General features: G+C 47.1%; 1 protein-coding gene across 3 annotated transcripts in view; it reads right to left on the bottom strand.

Annotated features, from left to right (window-relative positions):
* maea (macrophage erythroblast attacher, E3 ubiquitin ligase) overlaps window positions 1-21,020 on the bottom strand; it is a 188,456-nt gene that overhangs the window by 94,044 nt on the left and 73,392 nt on the right. For all 3 annotated transcript variants that reach the window (XM_038793332.1, XM_038793333.1, XM_038793334.1), the window contains exon 3: window positions 720-923. In XM_038793332.1, the coding sequence (XP_038649260.1) occupies window positions 720-923 (204 nt within the window). The remainder of the gene's footprint in view (window positions 1-719; window positions 924-21,020) is intronic.

The raw sequence follows: 21,020 nt of genomic DNA, 5'->3' as shown, positions 1-21,020 counted from the left end.
AATGTATACAGGGTGAGACATAATTGAATACATTGCAAAGTGGTAATTCTGCTGACATCTGACTTTTTTTTAAAATTAGAAAAAACATGTTATACTCAAGTTCCAAAAAGAGGGGTCATATAGAATTTGAAAGGTCAACTTGGCTTCTCTCTGCACAGATGTTGCCAGATCTGAATTTTTCCATTATTTTGTTTTTATTTCAAATCTTTAGCATCTGCAGTATTTTATGTTACGCAGCATCATGTGCATATTTGAACAGACCTTTAGTTAAGAAACCCAAACAGAGAGAAAATTATACTGTCCAGACAAAATCCTTGACTTTGTAAAGACTCACAATGCACTTTGGAACAAATGCGTTACTGATTAAAAAAACAATTTGACATATTCCCTTAATTATTCTCTAATTATAGACTCCTTCAATCAATCAAAAGACCTGAAAAAATGTTAACCGTGTCCCAGTATTGTTAAATACTCCATCAGGATGTGGTGTCTTTGTTATACTACCAACTTATTACATTTGGACAAAAACCCTTGACAGTCTTAAGTTATGAGGCCAAGTAATAGTACAAAATTATAAACTCACCTCCAACAGCATATCTAGCCAAATATGTAATTATATGGCAAGTTAAAAGGGCAATTTTCCCTGAGGATCTCCATGTTCTGACTTTTACTTTCATTGCAATATTTACAGTACAATTGTTGTTCTTAAGCACACTCACCTCAATTCCACTCTGTTTGGTCAGTTTAACAGCAGTGTTATAATAGCCACACCGCAGCAAATGCTCCACCATCATACGGTCCATGCGTTTTTTCTTCCACATATTAACTGCTGCTGCTTGGTCGCTGCTGTGTTCTTTCAAGTGTTCAATTCGACGTTTGCAAAGCTTTGCACTCTCATCTTCAGCTTGGATTGACTCAACTGCCTGCAGAAAGGACAAAATACACTCACTAAAAATCACTCCATATGGAAAACTGATCTGCAAGGCATTCTTCTTTGTTTGGCAATATGTGATTAAACAAGTGTGAAGTTGAAGTTGAGCACAAGGCTTCATTCACAGCACAAGATTTGATTCAAAATGAGGATATATGCATCAATATAAGAAATAGAAGAGCAAAATCCACACAGACAGTAACCAGAGGCCAGAACTAAACCCGGGTCTCTGGTGCTGTGAGGCAGTAGTGCTAACCACTGCACCACCAAGCCGTCCTTAATTAAACTGCAGAATTCCAAGGCTGCACACTACTTTACCGCCCGAGCTAACAATTCTGTTTCTAATGTTAAAGAAAGTCCATCTCCAGGGAGAGAATCAAATCATTACCCCTGGACATTCACTGGCATTACCATCACTGGCAACATCCTGGGAGTCACCAATGACAAGAAACAGAACCGGTCTAGCCATATAAGTATTGTGACTACAAGCAGAGGTTAGGAATCCTGCAGAGAGAGTAACTCACCTCCCAACTACAAAGCCTGTCCACCAACTACAAGTCACAAGTCAGGAACGTGATGAAATACTCCCCCCACTCTCCTGGCTAAGGGCAGCTTGAAAAACACTCAATAAGCTCAACATCATCCAAGACAAAGCAGCCCATTTGATTGGCAACTCTTCCACAAACATTCACGACCGCCACTGACGCACAGTAGCAGCAGTGTGTACCATCACATGATGCACTGCAGGAACTCATTGAGGCTCCGAAGGCAGCACCATGACCACTATCATCTAGAAGGACAAGGGCAGCAGACATGGGAATCCAACCACCTGCAAATTCCCCTCCAAGTCATTCACCATCCTGAATATAATCACTGTTCCGTCATTGTCAATGGGTCAAAAATCTGGAACCCACTTCCGGTTGCGGCTATGCGGAGCTAAGCCGCACGTTCGGCAGCTCCCGCTAAAAACTGACTTTGGGGCTCTTTTCAGGGCCCCCAACGGAACTTCTACGACATATCCCGATGTGGGAAGGGGTCTGGAGTAGATCCCTAGGGTCCTATGGTCCAGACCAGGAGTGGGGTGAGCAGTAAAGCAGTGGAAGCGCCCCTGGAAAAGCGGGGGAAAGGAAACAAAATGGCGGCCGGCGGAGCCCTCGAGAAGCTGAGGCAGTGGGCGCAGGAGCAGCAGGTGACTCTGTTGCGCTGCTTCCAGGAGCTTAAGGTGGAGCTGCTGGAGTCGCTGAAGGCTACCACCCGAGAGCTGATGGAGACTCAGAAAGCCCAGGGGGCCGCGATCCGGGAGCTGCAGCAACAGGCCTCCGAAAGGGAGGATGAGGCCGTGGCCGTCGCGGGGAAGGTGGAGATGCACGAGACGCTCCATAAAAAGTGGCAGGAGCAGTTCGAGGAGCTGGACAACCGGTCGAGGCGGAAGAATTTGCGGATCCTGGGCCTCACGGAGGGACTGGAGGGGTCGGACCTGGTGGCCTATGTGGTGACTATGTTAAACTCGCTGATGGGGGCTAGGTCCTTCCAGGGGCCCCTGGAGTTGGAGGGGGCCCACAGAATTCTGGCTAGGAGGCCCAAGCCGAATGAGCCGCCGCAGGCGGTGTTGGTGCGGTTTCACCGGTTTGTTGATCGAGAGTGCGTGCTCCGGTGGGCCAAGAAGGAGCGGAGCAGCAAGTGGGAGAACACGGAAGTGCGGATCTTCCAGGACTGGACTGCGGAGGTGGCTAAGCGGAGGGCCGGGTTCAACCGGACGAAGGCAGTGCTCCACAGACGGAGCGTGAAGTTTGGCACGTTGCAGCCGGCGGGTCTGTGGGTCACCTACAAGGACCGGCACCATTATTTTGAGTCCCTGGAGGAGACGTGGGCCTTTGTGCAGGCCGAGAAACTGGACTTAAACTGAGGGTCAAAGATGGGGGTTTTTGTATGATAATGTAATTGTGTTTAATTTTTGCTCTGGAGGGGGGGTTCGCTGTTTAATGCAAGATGTGTGTTGGCTTTAGGGTGGGTGGGGCGATGTCGTTATGTCTTTTTGTATGGGTCTGGTGGACGGGATCGGGCAGGGAGGTAAACTGGGAGTGCGGGGAGCTGGTGGTGGGGACTGGCAATGGGAGTTACCCTAGAGGAGGTGGGGTTGGGCAGAGCGGAAGCGCGAGCTTTTCTCTGGTTTCCCGCGCTGTGGGATAATGGGGGCGGGGTCAGGGCTGGGAAGCGCAGGCCTTTGCTGGCTGTTATTTTCCTGCGCAAGAGCCGGGGGGGGGGGGGGGGGGGGGGGGCCTGCTGATGGGCACGAAGGAGGAGGAGTAGTCCCACGTGGGGAGGAGTCGGAGGTATGGCGGAGTCGCCGGGGTCAGACGTTAGCTGGCTCACGGGAGTACGATGGAGGGAGGGGCGCGGCTAGGAGGGGTCCGAGCCTGGGGGGGGGGGGGGCCTGATCATTGGCGGGGGGGGGGGTACTTCAACACGGTGCTGGATCCCCCATTGGATCGATCCAAGTCCCGGACGGGTAGGAGGCCAGCGGCGGCTAAGGTGTTGAGGGGGTTTATGGATCAGATGGGAGGGGTGGATCCCTGGAGGTTTGCGAGGCCAAGGGCCAGGGAGTACTCGTTTTTCTCCCACGTGCATAAGGCCTATTCGAGGATTGATTTTTTTTGTCCTGAGCAGGGGGCTGGTTTCGAGGGTGGAGGATGTTGAATACTCTGCCATTGCCATTTCAGATCATGCCCCGCACTGGGTGGACCTCGGGCTGGGGGAGGAGAGGGACCAGCGTCCACTCTGGCGCTTGGAGGTGGGGCTGCTGGCAGACGAGGAGGTGGCCAGGAGGGTTCGGGGGTGTACAGAGAGGTATGTTGAGGCCAACGATAACGGGGAGGTCCGAGTGGGGATGGTCTGGGAGGCATTGAAGGCGGTGAGTAGAGGGGAGTTGATTTCCATCCGAACTCGTAGGGGGAAGAGAGGGGAGATGGTGAGGGTGGATAGGAGATATGCGGAGGCTCCGGAGGAGGGATTGCTGGGGGAGCGGCGTAGCCTTCAGGCCAGTTTCGACCTATTGACTACCAGAAAGGCGGAACCTCAGTGGAGGAAAGCACAGGGGGCGGTGTATGAATATGGGGAGAAGGCGAGCAGGATGCTGGCACACCAGCTCCGAAAGCGAGACGTGGCCAGGGAGATTGGGGGAGTGACGGATAGAGTTGGGAAGGTGTACCGGTCTGAACCCCCGGTGGAGGGGGGGGCTTCTTGGACAAGCTGCGATTTACGAGGGTGGAGGAGGGGCAGGTGGAGGGACTGGAGGCGCCGATTGAGCAGGAGGAGCTGGTTAAAGGGATAGGGAGCATGCAGTCAGGGAAGGGGCCGTGGCCGGATGGGTTTCCGGCCGAATTTCATAAAAGGTTTGTGGACCTGTTGGGCCCCCTGTTGGTCCGGACGTTTAACGAGGCAAGGGAGGGGGGGGCTTTGCCCCCCCCAACTATGGCACGGGCGCTGATTTCCTTGATCCTGAAGCGGGACAAGGACCCTCTGCAGTGTGGGTCATATAGGCCGATCTCGCTGCTAAATGTAGACGCCAAGCTGCTGGCAAAGATCTTAGCCACAAGAATAGAGGATTGTCCCCCTTGCCCTTTGCGTTGGCAATTGAGCCCCTGGCCATGACGTTGAGGGAGTCAGGGAACTGGAGGGGCCTGGTGCGGGGTGGGGAGGTGCATAGAGTGTCGCTTTATGCGGACGACTTGTTGCTGTATGTGGCGGACCCGGTGGGGGGGGATGCCGGAGGTGATGAGGATTCTCAGCGAATTTGGGGGCTTCTCTGGGTATAAGCTGAACCTGGGCAAGGGCGAGTTGTTCGTGGTGCACCCGGGGGATCAGGAGGAGAGGATTGGTAGGCTACCACTGAAGCAGGCAGGGAAGAGCTTCAGGTACCTAGGAGTCCAGGTGGCTGGGAGCTGGGGGGCCCTGCACAAGCTCAACCTCACAAGGTTGATGGAGCAGGAGTTCAAAAGGTGGGATATGTTACCGCTGTCACTGGCAGTCCATTACGATGACGGTGCTCCCGAGGTTTTTGCTCCTGTTCCAGTGCCTTCCAATCCTTATCCCGAAGGCCTTTTTTAGGAGAGTTAACAGGAGTATTACGGGATTTGTGTGGGCGCATGGGACTCCGAGGGCGAGAAGGATGTTCTTGGAACGGGGCAGGGATAGGGGGGGCTGGCGCTGCCCAACCTCTGTGGGTACTATTGGGCTGCCAATGCAGCGATGGTGCGTAAGTGGGTAATGGACGGGGAAGGGGCAGCATGGAAGAGGATGGAGATGGCGTCCTGTGTGGGCACGAGCCTGGAGGCGCTGGTAACGGCGCCGTTGCCGCTCCCTCCAACGAGGTATACCACGAGCCCGGTGGTGGCAGCTACCCTCAAAATTTGGGGGCAATGGAGACGGCATAGGGGAGAAGTGGGGGGCTTGATGGAGGCCCCGATACGGTGGAACCATCAGTTTGTTCCGGGGAGCATTGATGGCGGATTTCTGGGCCGGCACAGAGTAGGGGTTAGGAGGTTGAGGGACCTGTTTGTGGAGGGGAGGTTCGCGAGCTTGGGGGAGTTAGAGGGGAAGTTTGGGCTCCCCCGGGGAACATGTTTAGGTACATGCAGGTGAGGGTGTTTGCCAGGCGGCAGGTGGAGAGGTTCCCCTTGTTGCCCCCACGTGGGGTACGGGACGATTTCGGACATATACCGGGTAATGCAGGAGGTAGACGAGGCCTCGGTGGAGGAACTGAAGGGTAAATGGGAAGAGGAGCTGGGTGAGGAGATTGAGGGGGGGACGTGATTGGATGCCCTGGAGAGAGCAAATTCCTCCTCTTCCTGTGGGAGGCTTAGCCTCGTACAGTTCAAGGTGCTGCATAGGGCCCACATGACTGGGACGAGGATGAGTAGGTTTTTCGGGGGCGAAGACAGGTGTGCTAGGTGCGAGGGGAGCCCAGCGAACCACGCCCATATGTTTTGGGCGTGCCCAGCGCTGGGGGAGTTTTGGAAGGGGGTAGCAAGGACGGTGTCGAGGGTGGTGGGATCCAGGGTCAAGCCAGGCTGGGGACTCGCAATATTTGGGGTTGCAGTGGAGCCGGGAGTGCAGGAGGCGAAAGAGGCCGGTGTCCTGGCCTTTACGTCCCTAGTAGCCCGGCAGAGGATTCTTCTTCAGTGGAAGGATGCGAGGCCCCCCAAGCGTGGAGGCCTGGATCAATGATATGGCGGGGTTCATCAAATTGGAGAAGGTGAAATTTGCCCTGAGGGGATCAGTACAGGGGTTCTTTAGGCGGTGGCAGTCTTTCCTGGACTTCCTGGCGGAACGATAGGGTTTTGTAGTTGGGTGGTTGTTGTTCTTGGGTTGTTTTGTTAATATTGTTTTGGTGTTTATATTTTGTGAAAATCTTAATAAAAATTATTATTTTTTTAAAAATCTGGAACACCCTCCCTAACATCACTGTGGGTGTACCTAGACCACATGGACTGCAGCGCATCAAGAAAGCAGCTCACCACCACCTTGGAGGGCAATTAGGGATGGGCAAATGCCAGCCTAACCAATCACACCCACATCAATGAAAATGAAAAAAAGTAGACGTTTCAATCAAGTGATACATTTATACTCCTTAATATTTTTTATTTTTAAAAAGTGTATCCTCAACTCAGCAACCATCAGGAGGTAGATATTAGCATATACAAGTACTGCAATACCAGTTCTGAAGGGGAGTCATATTGGGCTCAAAATGTTAATTCTGTTTCTCTCTCCACATATGCTGTCAGGCCTGTTGAGTTTTTCGAGCATTTTCTGTTTTTATTTCAGCATTCCAGCATCCGATGTATTTTGCTTTTATTTTAATGAAATACTAACTTTTGTTATTTAATGCAGGAAATGCTCAACAGGGAACAAGCTAGGTTAACAACCTTAATTGTTAACTTAAATAGTCCCTCCTGCTGACCTGATTATTTCCAACATTATGTTTTTATTTGAAAATTCCATCTGTCATATGAGAGTACCTTTAAGAAATGGGTGTTCATCAGTGATGTCAGAGTGTGGGTGGAGATGGGTTGTCGGCTTTTTACTTTAGTTTAAGGCTGTTTGCTGCACAACGTGTTTTAGTTTCGTTTTCAGTGTTGGAGCTGAAGCCAGACAAAGCAGCTGTTCTCTCCCAGCCATGAAAAGACTATCTCTTGATCATTTGGTGAATTCAGAATTATAAAACATTCTCAGTCGTGAATGTAAACCTAATGTGCTCCTGTTAAAAGGTGTTTATTTTGTCTTCTGGATGTTGTTTGGGAAGTTATTAAGGATTACTTAGTGTTGTATTCTCCGGGAGTTGTATTTGAATTAATAGTTGCTAAGATTTTGACTGTACGTTTTAAAAAGGTTAACTTGAATTGATAGAATAAACAGGGTTTTGCTTTGAAAACATACTTTTCCATTTCTGCTGCACCACACCTGTAGTGTGGGCCATGTGCTCACCATACCACAATCTATTAAAAGTTGTGGGTCAGGTGAATTCCATGATACACTTTGAGGTTCTCTAAACCCTGGCCCATAACACATCGTCCATTGTATTTTACTTCAATTGTATTATGTTGAAGGCTGAGGTGGGGAGAGGGGAAGGTGGTGTTGCATTACAGAATAGTTGAGTTTGGGAAATTCTCCAGTTATGATTAATTTATTTCTAAGTATTTTAAGCATTCAGCAGGAAATGCTAAATCAAAAAACTCAGGAATGCAAACTCTGGGCACTCCGAATGCATACCTAAAATCATAGAATATCTACAGTGCAGAAAAAGCCATTTGCCCGATCATGTCTGCACCGACTGTCTGAAAGAGCATCCCACCCAGGCCTACTCACCCACCCTATCCCCTTAACCCCACCTCCCCTTTGGACATTTTTGGGGGCAATTTAGCATAGCAATCCACCCAACCTGCACATCTTTGGACTGTGGGAGGAAACTGGAGCACCAGGAGGAAACCCATGCAGACACAAGGAGAACATGCAAACTCCACACAGACAGTCACCCAAGGTCAGAGTCGAACCCAGGTCCCTGGCACTGTAAGGCAGCCATGACAACCTACTGTGCCATCATGACACCCTCTCATCCGAGGGACAAGACTCGTGAGTCTCCTTTGGGCTGCCTCCAATGTTAGTATATCCTTTTTTAGATAAGAGGACCAAAACTGTGCGCAGCATTCAAGGTGAGGCCTCATCAACACACTGTAGAATCGCAACAAAACCTCCCAATTTTTAAATTCAGCCCCTGGGCAGCACGGTTGCATTGTGGATAGCACAATTGCTTCACAGCTCCAGGGTCCCAGGTTCGATTCCCGGCTTGGGTCACTGTCTGTGCGTGTGTGAATTTCCTCCGGGTGCTACGGTTCCCTCCCACAGTCCAAAGATGTGCGGGTTAGGTGGATTGGCCATGCTAAATTGCTCATAGTGTCCAAAATTGCCCTTAGTGTTGGGTGGGGTTACTGGGTTATGGGGATAGGGTGGAGGTGTGGACCTTGGGTAGGGTACTCTTTCCAAGAGCCGGTGCAGACTCGATGGGCCGAATGGCCTCCTTCTGCACTGTAAATTCAATGGGAAAAAAATTTTTTAAATTCCATTTGCCTCCTTCAACTAATTGTGTCTGCCTGCTAGATTATGATTCATGCACTAGAACACTCAGGTGCAGTCTCTCTGAATTTAGATAATAATTTGCCTCTTGATTCCTCCTACTGAAGTGCATGACCGTTACTTCCCTACATTAAACTCCATTTGCCAGGTTTTCGACCAGTCACGGAATCATCTATATCCTGAATCACAACATCACCACATCATTCCCTTCCACCTATTTCGCATCAGCAGCAAATTTGGAAAGCTTGTGTTCCTTCCTCCAGGTCATTAATGTAAATGGTAAACAATTGCAGAGCAAGAACTGATTCCTGCAGTACTCCTAATAGTTATATCTTTCCACCCTGAAAAGGACCCATTTATTCCAACTCTACGTGACAGTTTTCAAACCATTCTAACACACTTCCTCCAATTCTATAGGCTTTTACTTTTATGCACCAGCATCATATACAACACTTTGTCAAATGTTTTTTGAAAATTTGCCTTTCCAATTACTTGCTGCACCTGCATGCCAACTTTCAGTGACTTACTGATGAGGACAGCCAGGTCCCTTTGCACATCTATACTGTACTTCCTAACCACTCACCATTGAAGAAATATTCCACAGATCTGTTCGTCCTTCCTCGCGTCTAGCTTTGGGTTATCTGTAAACTTGGAAATATTACATTTGGTTCCCATATCCAAATCATTGATATAAATTTCAAACAACTGCGTCCCCAAGTGCTTATCCTAAGTCATGGCCTGCCAACACAAGACTAGTTTATTTCTACTCTTGTTTTCGGTCTGCTAATAAATTCCAAATCCATACCATTATGTTACCTCTAATTTCATGTACTTAAATTTGGCTAACCAACCTCCTAAAACAGTAACAAGTCTTACAACACCAGGTTAAAGTCCAACAGCTTTGTTTGTGCTCACCTCAGTCCAACGCCGGCATCTCCACATCATGGCAACCTCCTAGAGAGTCAGAGGTCTACAGCACAGAAAAGGTCCATCGCATCAGAGCCATTCAAAAACAACCCAAGTATTCCAATCCCATTTTGCAGCATTTAGCCCAGAGACTTGTATGGCTTGCAAGTGCACATCTAAATATATTGAGGGTCTCTGCCTCCACCACCCTTTCCAACAGTGAGTTCCAAACTCCCACCACCTCAAAATCTCCTGTCCCTTATTTTAAATCTATGCCCCCTGGTCACTGATCCATTGAACATAGAACATAGAACAGTACAGCAAAGAACAGGCCCTTCGGCCCTCAATGTTGTGCCGAGCATTGTCCGAAACCAAAATCAAGCTATCCCACTCCCTGTCATTCTGGTGTGCTCCATGTGCCTTTCCAATAACTGCTTGAAAGTTCCAAAAATGTCTGACTCCACTATCACAACAGGCAGTCCATTCCACACCCTAACCACTCTCCGAGTAAAGAACCTACCTCGGACATCCCTCCTATATCTCCCACCCTGAACCTTATCGTTATGCCCTCTTGTAAAAGCTACATCCACCCGAGGAAATAGTCTCTGAATATCCACTCTATCTATCCCCCTCATCATCTTATAAACCTCTATTAAGTCGCCTCTCATCCTCCTCCGCTCCAAAGAGAAAAGCCCTAGCTCCCTCAACCTTTCCTCATAAGACCCATCCTGCAAACCAGGCAGCATCCTGGTAAATCTCCTTTGCACCCTTTCCAAAGATTCCCCATTCTTCCCATAGTGAGGTGACCAGAACTGCACACAATACTCCAAATGTGGTCTCACCAGGGTCATGTATAGTTGCAGCATAACCCCGCGGCTCTTAAACTCAAGCCCCCTGATAATAAACGCAAACAATATAAGCCTTCTTCATGGCTCTATGCACTTGATTGATGGCAACCTTCAGAGATCTATGGACATGAACCCCAAGATCTCTCTATTCCTCCACATTCCTCAGAATCCTGCTGTTGACCCTGTAATCCACATTCAATTTTTTTCTACCAAAATGAATCACCTTGCACTATCAAGGTTAAACTCCATCTGCCATTTTTCGGCCCAGCTCTGCATCCTATCAATGTCTCTTTGCAGCCTACAACAGCCCTCCACCTCATCCACTACTCCACCAATCTTGGTGTCATCAGCAAATTTACTGACCCACCCTTCAGCCCCCTCCTCCAAGTCATTGATAAAAATCATAAATAGCAGAAAAATCATAAATAGCAGAGGACACCCAGCACTGATCCCTGTGGTACACCGCTGGTAACTGGTCTCCAGTCTGAAAATTTTCCATCCACCACCACCCTCTGTCTTCTATGTGATATGATGTGGAGATGCCGGCGTTGGACTGGGTTGAGCACAGTAAGAAGTCTTACAACACCAGGTTAAAGTCCAACAGGTTTGTTTCAAACACGAGCTTTCGGAGCGCAGCTCCTTCCTCAGGTGAATGGAGAGGTATGTTCCAGAAACATTTATATAGACAAAGTCAGAGATGCTGGACAATGCTTGGAATGCGAGCATTTGCAGGTAATCAAATCATTAGAGATCCAGGCAGAGGGATAATCACAGGTTAAAGAGGTGTGAATTGTCTGAAGCCAGAACAGTTGGTAGGATTTTGCAAGCCCAGGCCAGATGGTGGGGAGTAATGCGACACGACCTGGTTTTTCAAAATTGCTAATACATCCTTCCTCAGAACATCTACCTCCTCCAGCCTACCCGCCTGTATCACACTCTCATCCTCAAAAACATGGCCCCTCTCCTTGGTGAACACTGAAGAAAAGTATTCATTCAACGCCTCCTATTTCTTCTGACTCCATCCACTACTGTCCTTGACCGGCCCTACCCTCACCCTGGTCAATCTTTTATTTCTCACATAAGAGTAAAAAGCCTTGGGGTTTTCTTGATCCGACCCGCCAAGGACTTCTCATGCCCCCTCCTAGCTCTCCTAAGCCCTTTTGTTTTTAAAGCTCATTCCTTGCAACCTTGTAACCCTCAAGCGACCCAACTGAACCTTGTTTTCTCATCCTTACATACATCCCTCCACCAGGGGATCCTGTCTACTCCAAACTGTTCATAATTTTATGCATCTCAATCATATGCCCCCCCCCCCCCCCGGCCCCAAGGCAAACAACCCCACAGTCTATCCATTCTCTCTTCATAACTAAAACTCTCCAGCCCAGGCAGCATCTTGGTAAATCTCCTCTGCACCCTTCCAGTGCTATCCCTCTTATAATGTGAATTCCAGAACTCTACACAACAATCTAGCTGTGGCCTAACCAACGTTTAATATAGTTCAGCATAACCTCCCTGCTCTTAAATTCTATCCTTCGGCTAATAAAGGCAAGTATACCATATACCTTCTTAACCACTGTATGTACCTGCCTTGCTACCTTAAGGGACTGGTGCACGTGCACACCAAGTCCCTCTGATCCTCGTTGCTTCACAGGGTCCTACCATTCATCATGTATTCCAATGCCTTGTCTGTCATGCCCAAATGCATCAACTCACACTGATCAGGATTGAACTCCATTTGCCACTGATCAGCCCACGTGACCAGCCAGTCTGTATACTCCTGTAATCCAAGACTATCCTCCCCACTATTTATCACCTCACCATTTTTTGTATCATCCACAAACATCCTACACTCTAATCTAAATAATTGATATAAACCACAAATAGCAAGGGTTCCGACACTGGAAGCCTATGTCTAGTAGGGTCCCACAGGATCAGTCAGGAAAACGCCCCTTGACCATCACCCTCTGCTTCCTTCCACTCAGCCAATTTTGGATCCAACTTGCCAAATTTCCGTGGATCCCATGGTCTCTTACCTTCGCCATCAGTCTCCCATGTGGTACTAATTTCCTTTAACTCCTGATGCTCCCTATTCCCTGACATCTTAAATTCTGGGAGATTTCTTCCATCTTCCTCAGTGAAGAAAGGCACAAAGTAATAAATTTAGCTTCTCTGCCATTTCTCTATTCCCCATTATAAACTCTCTTAACTCTGCCTGCAATCGACCCATATTTGTCTTAGCCAAATATTGGGGGGGCAATTCTCCAAGGCCCGCACCGGGCCGGAGAATCGCCGCAACCGCGCCACGATGCCCCGACGCCTGCGCGCCATTCTCCGAGGTGCAGAGAATCGGCGCCATTTGCGCCGGCGCGTTTGACGTGGCACCGGCCTCTGGAATCAGCGGGGCCACCGATTCTGCGGATACGACAAAGTCCCACTGCCGCCGTTCACCCCTGGTCGCTGCCGGTAGGAACTCTGCGCAAAGGGCCAGGGGGAGGCCTGTGGGCTGGGGAGAAGCGATCAGGGCCCATTGATCGGCGGGCCGGCCTCTTCGACAGCATTCACGATGGCACAAACACTTGGTCTCCATTTTGGAGAATTGCCCCTCACATTTTTACATACTGATAAATCTTTTAATGCCCATTTGTGCTTTTTTTTGCTAGCTTACGTGCTATTCTCCAGTTTCTTGGTCCTCCTTTGCTACATTCTAAAATCCTCAGGTCTACTACTATTTCTATCAACTTCATGTGCCCTTTATTTTAAACGGATACAATCCTTAACTTCAGTGGCTGTAAGCTATGTAATTGTCGATTATCGATCAAAATTATCGATTTGTGACGAAGGTTAGCTGAAGATTTGAGCAGAAGTTCAGTTAAAAGATATGTCTGGACCAAGCTGAGAAGTTTCTTTCCAACCAATTCAGAAGAACGAGAGTGCAGAAACAAGCTGGAACGGTTTCTGAAGCCAGAGTTTCTGCATGGTTCTGACAGGATTCAGGTCTATTCTTTGAAGTAGTGTCGAAGGATCTCTTTTTCTCAAAGTAGATTATCCAGACATCGCTGTAAAACAGGTATTTGTGAGTGCTAACTATTAACAGAGGATTGAGAGCAGAGGAGGTTTTTTTTATTGTTTGAGAATAAATATAGCAGTCAAGGGTTACTGTGCCACTGCATTGATTAGCATTGCTTAAGGGGTAATTGTAAGTTATTTTCTGGTGTGATGTTAAATATATTTTAATACGGTGTTAGTTATAATGTTTGTTTTAAGATATCATATTTCTATTTACAATATTGGAGCTCCTGTCCAGTATCATAGCCACTGTTGGGGTCAGGTCTGGGATCTTAATACATTGCCTGTGTACCTTCCCAGTCCACCTCAGCCAATATACCCCATATAACTTCATTATTTCCTTTGTTTAAATTTAACGCTCTGGCTTCAGATTGACCCATCTCACTTTCAAACTGTAAAATTCAACAAATCATGGTCACTTATTCCTAAAGGTTACTTGTACAAGATTATAATTAGCCCTTTCTCATTACATAATGCTAGATCCAAAACTGCCTGTTCTCTGGGTTGGTCCCTCGACATACTGTCTGGAAAACCATCCCCGACACACTCCAGAAACTAGTCCTCCACAGCATTAATGGGCAGCATGGTAGCACAAGTGGATAGCATTATGGCTTCACAGCGCCAGGGTCCCAGGTTCAATTCCTTGCTGGGTCACTGTCTGTGCGGAGTCTGCACGTTCTCCCCGTGTCTACGTGGGTTTCCTCCAGGTGCTCCGGTTTCCTCCCACAGTCCAAAGACATGCAGGTTAGGTGGATTGGCCATGCTAAATTGCCCTTAGTGTCCAAAAAAGGTTGGGGGGAGTCACAGAGATGGGCATTCTATGCTCGGTTTGAGCAGGTAACCAACAATCCGCTGTCGAGTGCCCCAGCAGCCCATAATTCACCCATACCCACCATCACAGTTTCCGCAGTCAGATCGGCCTTCCTGAAAGTGAACCCACGGAAGGCGACGGGCCTGGATGGGATCCCTGGTCGTGCACTCAGAGCCTGCGCAGACCAGCTGGCAGAGGTATTCAGACATCTTTAACCTATCCCTACTCTACTCCGAGGTCCCCACCTGCTTCAAGAAGACCACCATCATACCGGTACCAAAGAAGAACCAGGCAACATGCCTCAATGACTACCGCCCGGTGGCCCTGACGTCAGTTGTAATGAAGTGCTTTGAGAGGCTGATCATGAAGCGCATCACCTCCATACTCCCGGAACGCCTTGACCCACTTCAATTCGCATACTGTCGCAACCGGTCCACATCAGATGCCATTTCCCTGGCCCTAAGCTCATCCCTAGAGCATCTCGAAAACACGGACTCCTACATCAGACTCCTATTTATTGACTACAGCTCCGCCTTCAACACCATAATCCCAGCCAAGCTCATATCAAAGCTCCAAAACCTAGGACTTGGCTCGCCACTCTGCAACTGGATCCTTGACTTTCTGACCAACAGACCAGTCAGTAAGAATGAACACCAACATCTGCTCCACAATAGTCCTCAATACCGGTGCCCCGCAAGGCTGCGTACTTAGCCCCCTACTCTACTCCCTGTACACACTCCACTGCGTGGCAAAACTTGATTCCAACTCCATCTAAAGTTTGCTGACGATACGACCATAGTGGGCCAGATCTCGAATAACGGCGAGTCCGAATACAGGAGGGAGATAGAGAACCTAGTGGAGTGGTGTAACGACAACAATCTCTCCCTCAATGCCAGCAAAACTAAAGAGCTGGTCATCGACTTCAGGAAGCAAAGTACTGTACACACCCCTGTCAGCATCAACGGGGCCGAGGTGGAGATGGTTAGCAGTTTCAAATTCCTAGGCATGCACATCCCCAAAAATCTGTCCTGGTCCACTCACGTCGACGCTATCACCAAGAAAGCACAACAGCGCCTATACTTCTTCAGGAAATTAAGGAAATTCGGCATGTCCACATTAACCCTTACCAACTTTTACAGATGCACTATAGAAAGCATCCTATCGGGTTGCATCACAGCCTGCTATGGCAACTGCTCGGCCCAGGACCGCAAGGAACTTCAGAGAGTCGTGAATACCGCCCAGTCCATCACACGAACCTGCCTCCCATCCATGGACTCCATCTACACCTCCCGCTGCCTGGGGAAAGCGGGCAGCATAATCAAGAATCCCTCCCACCCGGCTTACTCACTTTTCCAACTTCTTCCATCGGGCAGGAGATACAGAAGTCTGAGAACACACGGACCGACTCAAAAACAGCTTCTTCCCCACTGTCACCAGACTCCTAAATGACCCTCTTATTGACTGACCTCATTAACACTACACCCTGTATCCTTCAACCGATGCCAATGCTTATGTAGTTACATTGTATATCTTGTGTTGCCCTATTATGTATTCCAATGTATTTTCTTGAATTTTGTTTAATTCCCTTTTCTTCCGTGTACTGAATGATCTGTTGAGCTGCTTGCAGAAAAATACTTTTCACTGTACCTCGGTACACGTGACAATAAACAAATCCAATCCAGTTTAGGTCTCCTGATTTGAGAAGATGCTGGACGCAGGTCAGAGAATGTTCACTGGGTTGATTCATGGAATGAAAGAATGAAGGGGTTATTTTGTGAGGAAAGGGGCTTTGGAGTTTAGCAAACAAAGGTTTTTTTTTAAATCATTTATGGGATATAGGAGTCACTGGCTCGGCCAGCATTTGTTGCCTATCTCTAGATGGCTAGATGGCAGAGAGTCGTGCCTTCTTGAACCACTGCAGAACCTTGGGGTGTAGGTACACCCACAGTGCTGTTAGGGAGGGAAACATGATTCTGAGGCCCATGACATGAAGGCCAAATCACGGAGTGTCTTTATAGAGATAGATAGGTTCTTGATTAATCAGGGGATCAGGGGTTATGGGGAGAAGGCAGGAGAATGGGGATGAGAAAATATCAGCCATGATTGAATGGCAGAGCAGACTCGATGGGCCGACTGGCCTAATTCTGTTCCTATTTCTTACGGTCTTATGACAGTAGAGGCAGATTCACTCTTGGGGAAATCTGGAATTGGGCGCATATCTCTCCACTTTAAGATGGAAATGAGCAGGAATTCCTTCTCTCAGTGTGTTGTGAATCTTTGGAATTCTCTACCCCCGGCACCGGTGGAGAAAGGATTATCGAATATATTCAAGGCTGAGGTAGTCAGATTTTTCAGACCCAGAGAAGTCAAGGGTTATGGGATTAAATAAAAGCCAAGATCGGATTAGTCACAATCTTATTGAATAGCTGACTTGAGGGGCTGTACGGCCAACTCCTGTTTCAATTATTTTCTTAAGCTTCTTGACGCGAAAACAGAGAAACCCAGAGCAGTTATTTTTAAAAAAGGTATTTATGAGGAGGCATTGTATACAGCAACATTAAATTGGTTATCCCTATTGAAACATAATTTATAGAACAGGAGGCAATTTATTCCCATTGTGTTTGTATCAGTTTTATGCTCGGGCTATCCAAAACTAATCAGCTCTATTCTTATTTTACTGCCTTTTACTACTTCTCCTTCAGCTATTTATCTAATTTTCCATTAAAAGATGCAATGATCTCTGATTGCGGCAAACGAGTTCATGTTCCAACAATCCTCAGGGTATAGAAATTTCCTCTAGCCTTTCACTTCATTCTCAATTTTTAATTAATAAGCTCACGTTATTGATTTCCCCATTCACTTGAAACACTTTGCTTATTTAATGTCAAAAACCATTCAGATTTAAAACAAATCTTCGGTTCAATGAAACTAATCTCCAGTCCTTCCAAATTTCTCATCCATAAGTGTAATTTCCAGTGAATCCACACCGCACACTCTCTATGGCTTTAACGTCCCAGTGCTGAGGTCCTTTGGGGTGTCTAGACTTCAGTGTTTTGAGGTCTAACAAGAAAACAAACCAACAATTGAACACAATTAGCACAAATTCTTTAATCTTGTACTCTATTCCCTTTGCATAAACCTCCAAGCTAAAGCTAGGAGACAGTGGTGTAGTGGTACAGTCACAGCCAATAATCCACAAAGGTTTATGGAGCAACCGCGTCAAATTTAGCTGCCCTCAGAAATTTAATACCATCCTCTACCTACTCCACAATTACGTGCAGCCAATGATCCTCACAAATGGAACCATCACAAACACTATCTCAGGTGAAGGCAGGGGTTAATGCTGCACCTCACTTCCTGCAAATTATCCACAGGTTTTGAAATAATCTACAGAGCAGACTGTTCAACCTTCCCTGCCTTCAATCAAAAACCAACACCACACCAACCTCAATATAGGCATTCAGTTTGCAGCTGACGCTCAAGCTCACTCATAAATTGAGCACCAGGTCACTGTCAACTCCTTCGCCAAAGCAGATGAACACATGGAAAAGTAAAGGTCCTCTTCTAACCAGTTCCCACAGCACCTCTCCTGTCAATTACAATTAACGTAATCCTGGAAAATGTGGACCATCTCTTGGGAGCCTCTTCTGAAAGGGAGAGATGGACAACAAAACCTGTACAACCAAAGGAATGTCACAGTGCAGAAAGAGGCGATTCAGCCCATCATGTCTGCACCAGCCAATAAAGGAGAAAAAATAAACAAGCCGCTCATTTTAATCCCATTTCCCAACACCTGGTCCGCAACCTTGTAGCTTACGGCACTTTCATTGCAGATCCAGGAAACTTTTAAATGTGTTGAGCATTTCATGCCTCAAACACCAACTTAGGCAGTGAATTCCAGATGCTCACCACCCTCTGGGTGAAAAAGCGGTGGTACTTGGGAACAGGCCGACAAGACACACAGGCCAGAATAGAAACTGCCAAACAAAGCCCTGGCTGAAATCGATATTGGGCATCAGCAAGGGCACTCAAGTCAACACAGAAACTCAGTATCGTTATATGGTTTTTGTGATCACCAATTCACATAGTTAACACTTTTACACAAAAGAACAAGACCATGCTATGAATGTGTAACTGACTTCCAGACAGAAGTGATCAACTTTGCAGCAGGACGAACAAGAGGCCATCAGACTCCATTATGGGCTAATAGCTGGTCAGGCAGCAGTGTTTCAGAGGACAATGGATTTTGATTGAACCACCCTGGCTGAACTGGGGTATCCGGTTTAGTCCTATTAATATGAGTTTAATCTGAATGGGACAAAATCCTGGAACTCCCTCCCTAACAGTACTGTTGGTTCACCTACACCTCAGGGACTGCAGCTGTTCAAGGCGGCCTTCACCTTCAAGGTGATGAAGTACCACCACCTTCTGAATGGCAACTAGGGATGGGCAATAAATTGTGGCTTAACCAGCAACATTCCGTATTCCATCCACATTCCGTAAATGAATTAAAAAAAGAATAGAACTTAGGCCAGGTGTGGATGTGCACTCGTGACTCAGTGCTAGCAGAACCGGTATAAAAGGAGGAACATCAGAACCCATCGTCATTGACAACCTGGATGCCCCCGGGCACAACCATCGCAAGAAGAGACTCTGAGCTCCAAGCTCAGCAGAAGAAGGTATACACAGACTGATCGTAGCCAGGCCAGTCTCCTTCACTAAAAGAGGGTAATACGTAGAGCTCAGCTGTGAGTCTAAGTAATATACTTTGTGAGTAACGTTGAAGATTGAACTGCCCAAATCAAAACAGACTTCCAGTAGAAGAATTGGGAATTAAGCAGAGTTAAACCGCAAACCTGTTTTTGTCCTTTATTCATCTCATAAGGAACCTGGATATACATTTTTAATAATAAACTGGTCGAAGTGTCTGATAATTCACTACACAACAAAGCTTTTTCTTATGCCCCCTCTAAACCTTCTACCAAACACTTTAAATCTATGCTCTCTGGTAACAGATTCCTCAGCTAAGGGAAAAACAAGTCATTCCAGTCTACACGGTGTAGGCCCCAGTTTCACATACAACTTTTTTTGTATTTTTTTTAAATTCATTTTACGGGATGTGGGCATTGCTACTTAGGCCAGTATTTATTGCTCGCTAGGTCACCCTTGCACATGAACATATAAATTAGGCATGATGTGGACTGGGGTAAGCACAGTAAGAAGTCTTACAAGACCATGTTGAAGTCCTTCCTGTTGGACTTTAACCTGGTGTTTTAAGATTTCTTAATATAAATTAGGAGTAGGAGTAGGCCACTTGGTCCCTCGACCATGCTCCACCATTCAGCAAGATCATGGCTTATCTGATTATAACCTCAACCGCACATTCTTGCCTAGCCCCGGAAACCTTTCACTCCCTTTTTCAATCAAGAAGTTTCACCTCCTTGTTAATCAAGGTCTGCCTTAAAAATATTCAAAGACTCTACTTCCACTGCTTTTTAAGGAACAGGTTTAAGACTCAAGACCCTCAGAAACAATTTCTCATCGGTCTCAAATGAGTGGCCCTTATTTTTAAACAATGACTCCTAGTTCTAGATTCTCAAGAGGAAAAATCCTCTCATCCACCCGGTCAAGACCCCTCAGGATCTTAGGTTTCAATCAAGTCACATGTTTCTACTAAACTCCCAGTAGATACACACCTCACCTATCCAACCTTTCCTCGCAAGACAACCCACGCATTCCTGGAATTAGTCCAGTAAGCATTCACCCAACTGCTTCTAACCCACTTACATCTTTTGTTAAATAAGAAGACCAATACTATACATAACACTCCAAATATGGTCTCACCAATGTCCTGTACAATTGAAACATAACCTCACTACTTTTGTCATCAATTTCTCTCACAATAAATATTTGATTAGCTTTCCAAATTACTTGGTTACCTGTATACTTTGCGATTCATACGCTAGGACACCCAGATCCTACATTCCTACCTATCTTTGCGTTAACAGCAAATTTAGCAAGCGTATCTTCAGTCCATCTATTATTTACATAAATTGTAGCCTCCTCTGTTCTAAGAAAAACAACCCTAGCTTATCCAATCTCTCCTCATGGCTGCAATTTTTAGGCAACATTCTTGTTCATCTCTTGCACTCTTTCAGAGTTTCCTGTAATGTGGTGACCATAACTGTGCATAAAACTCCAGCTGTGGCCTAACAAGCATTTTATACAGTTCAATTGTTACATCCTTGCTTTTGCATTCAATACCTCGACAAATTAGGGAAAGCATTCCCTGTCATAGACTTTACAGTGCAGAAGGAGGCCACTCAGTCCATCGAGTCTGCACCGGCCCTTGGAAAGAGCATCCTCCATCCTATCCCTGTAACCCAGTAACCCCACCTAACCTTTTTGGATGCTTGCATGACCATCTTATCCAACTGTCTGGCCACCTTCAAACACCTGTGGAGTCACCACCTCCAATGTGTCACCTCAGTAAATGCCATGAGCACAGTCAAAGTTTCCCAGGCAACTCCTATTTACTTTGGAGATTTGGATAACTTATCGAAGGTACCTTAAAAGCTCTGATGGAAGTACCACCAGCAGTGTTTTAGAAGATGCTCTGAATCCGGGGAAGGCAAAGAAGGCTGTCCAACAACAGCATATGGGGCTGGTTTAGCTCACTGGGTTAAATCGCTGGCTTTTAAAGCAGACCAAGCAGGCCAGCAGCACGGTCCGATTCCCGTACCTGCCTCCCTGGACAGGCGCCGGAATGTGGCGACTAGGGGCTTTTCACAGTAACTTCATTGAAGCCTACTCGTGACAATAAGCGATT

Source organism: Scyliorhinus canicula, chromosome 3 (assembly GCF_902713615.1).
Source record: "Scyliorhinus canicula chromosome 3, sScyCan1.1, whole genome shotgun sequence".
NCBI lineage: Eukaryota > Metazoa > Chordata > Chondrichthyes > Carcharhiniformes > Scyliorhinidae > Scyliorhinus > Scyliorhinus canicula.
This window is presented reverse-complemented; position numbering and strand designations above follow the sequence as displayed.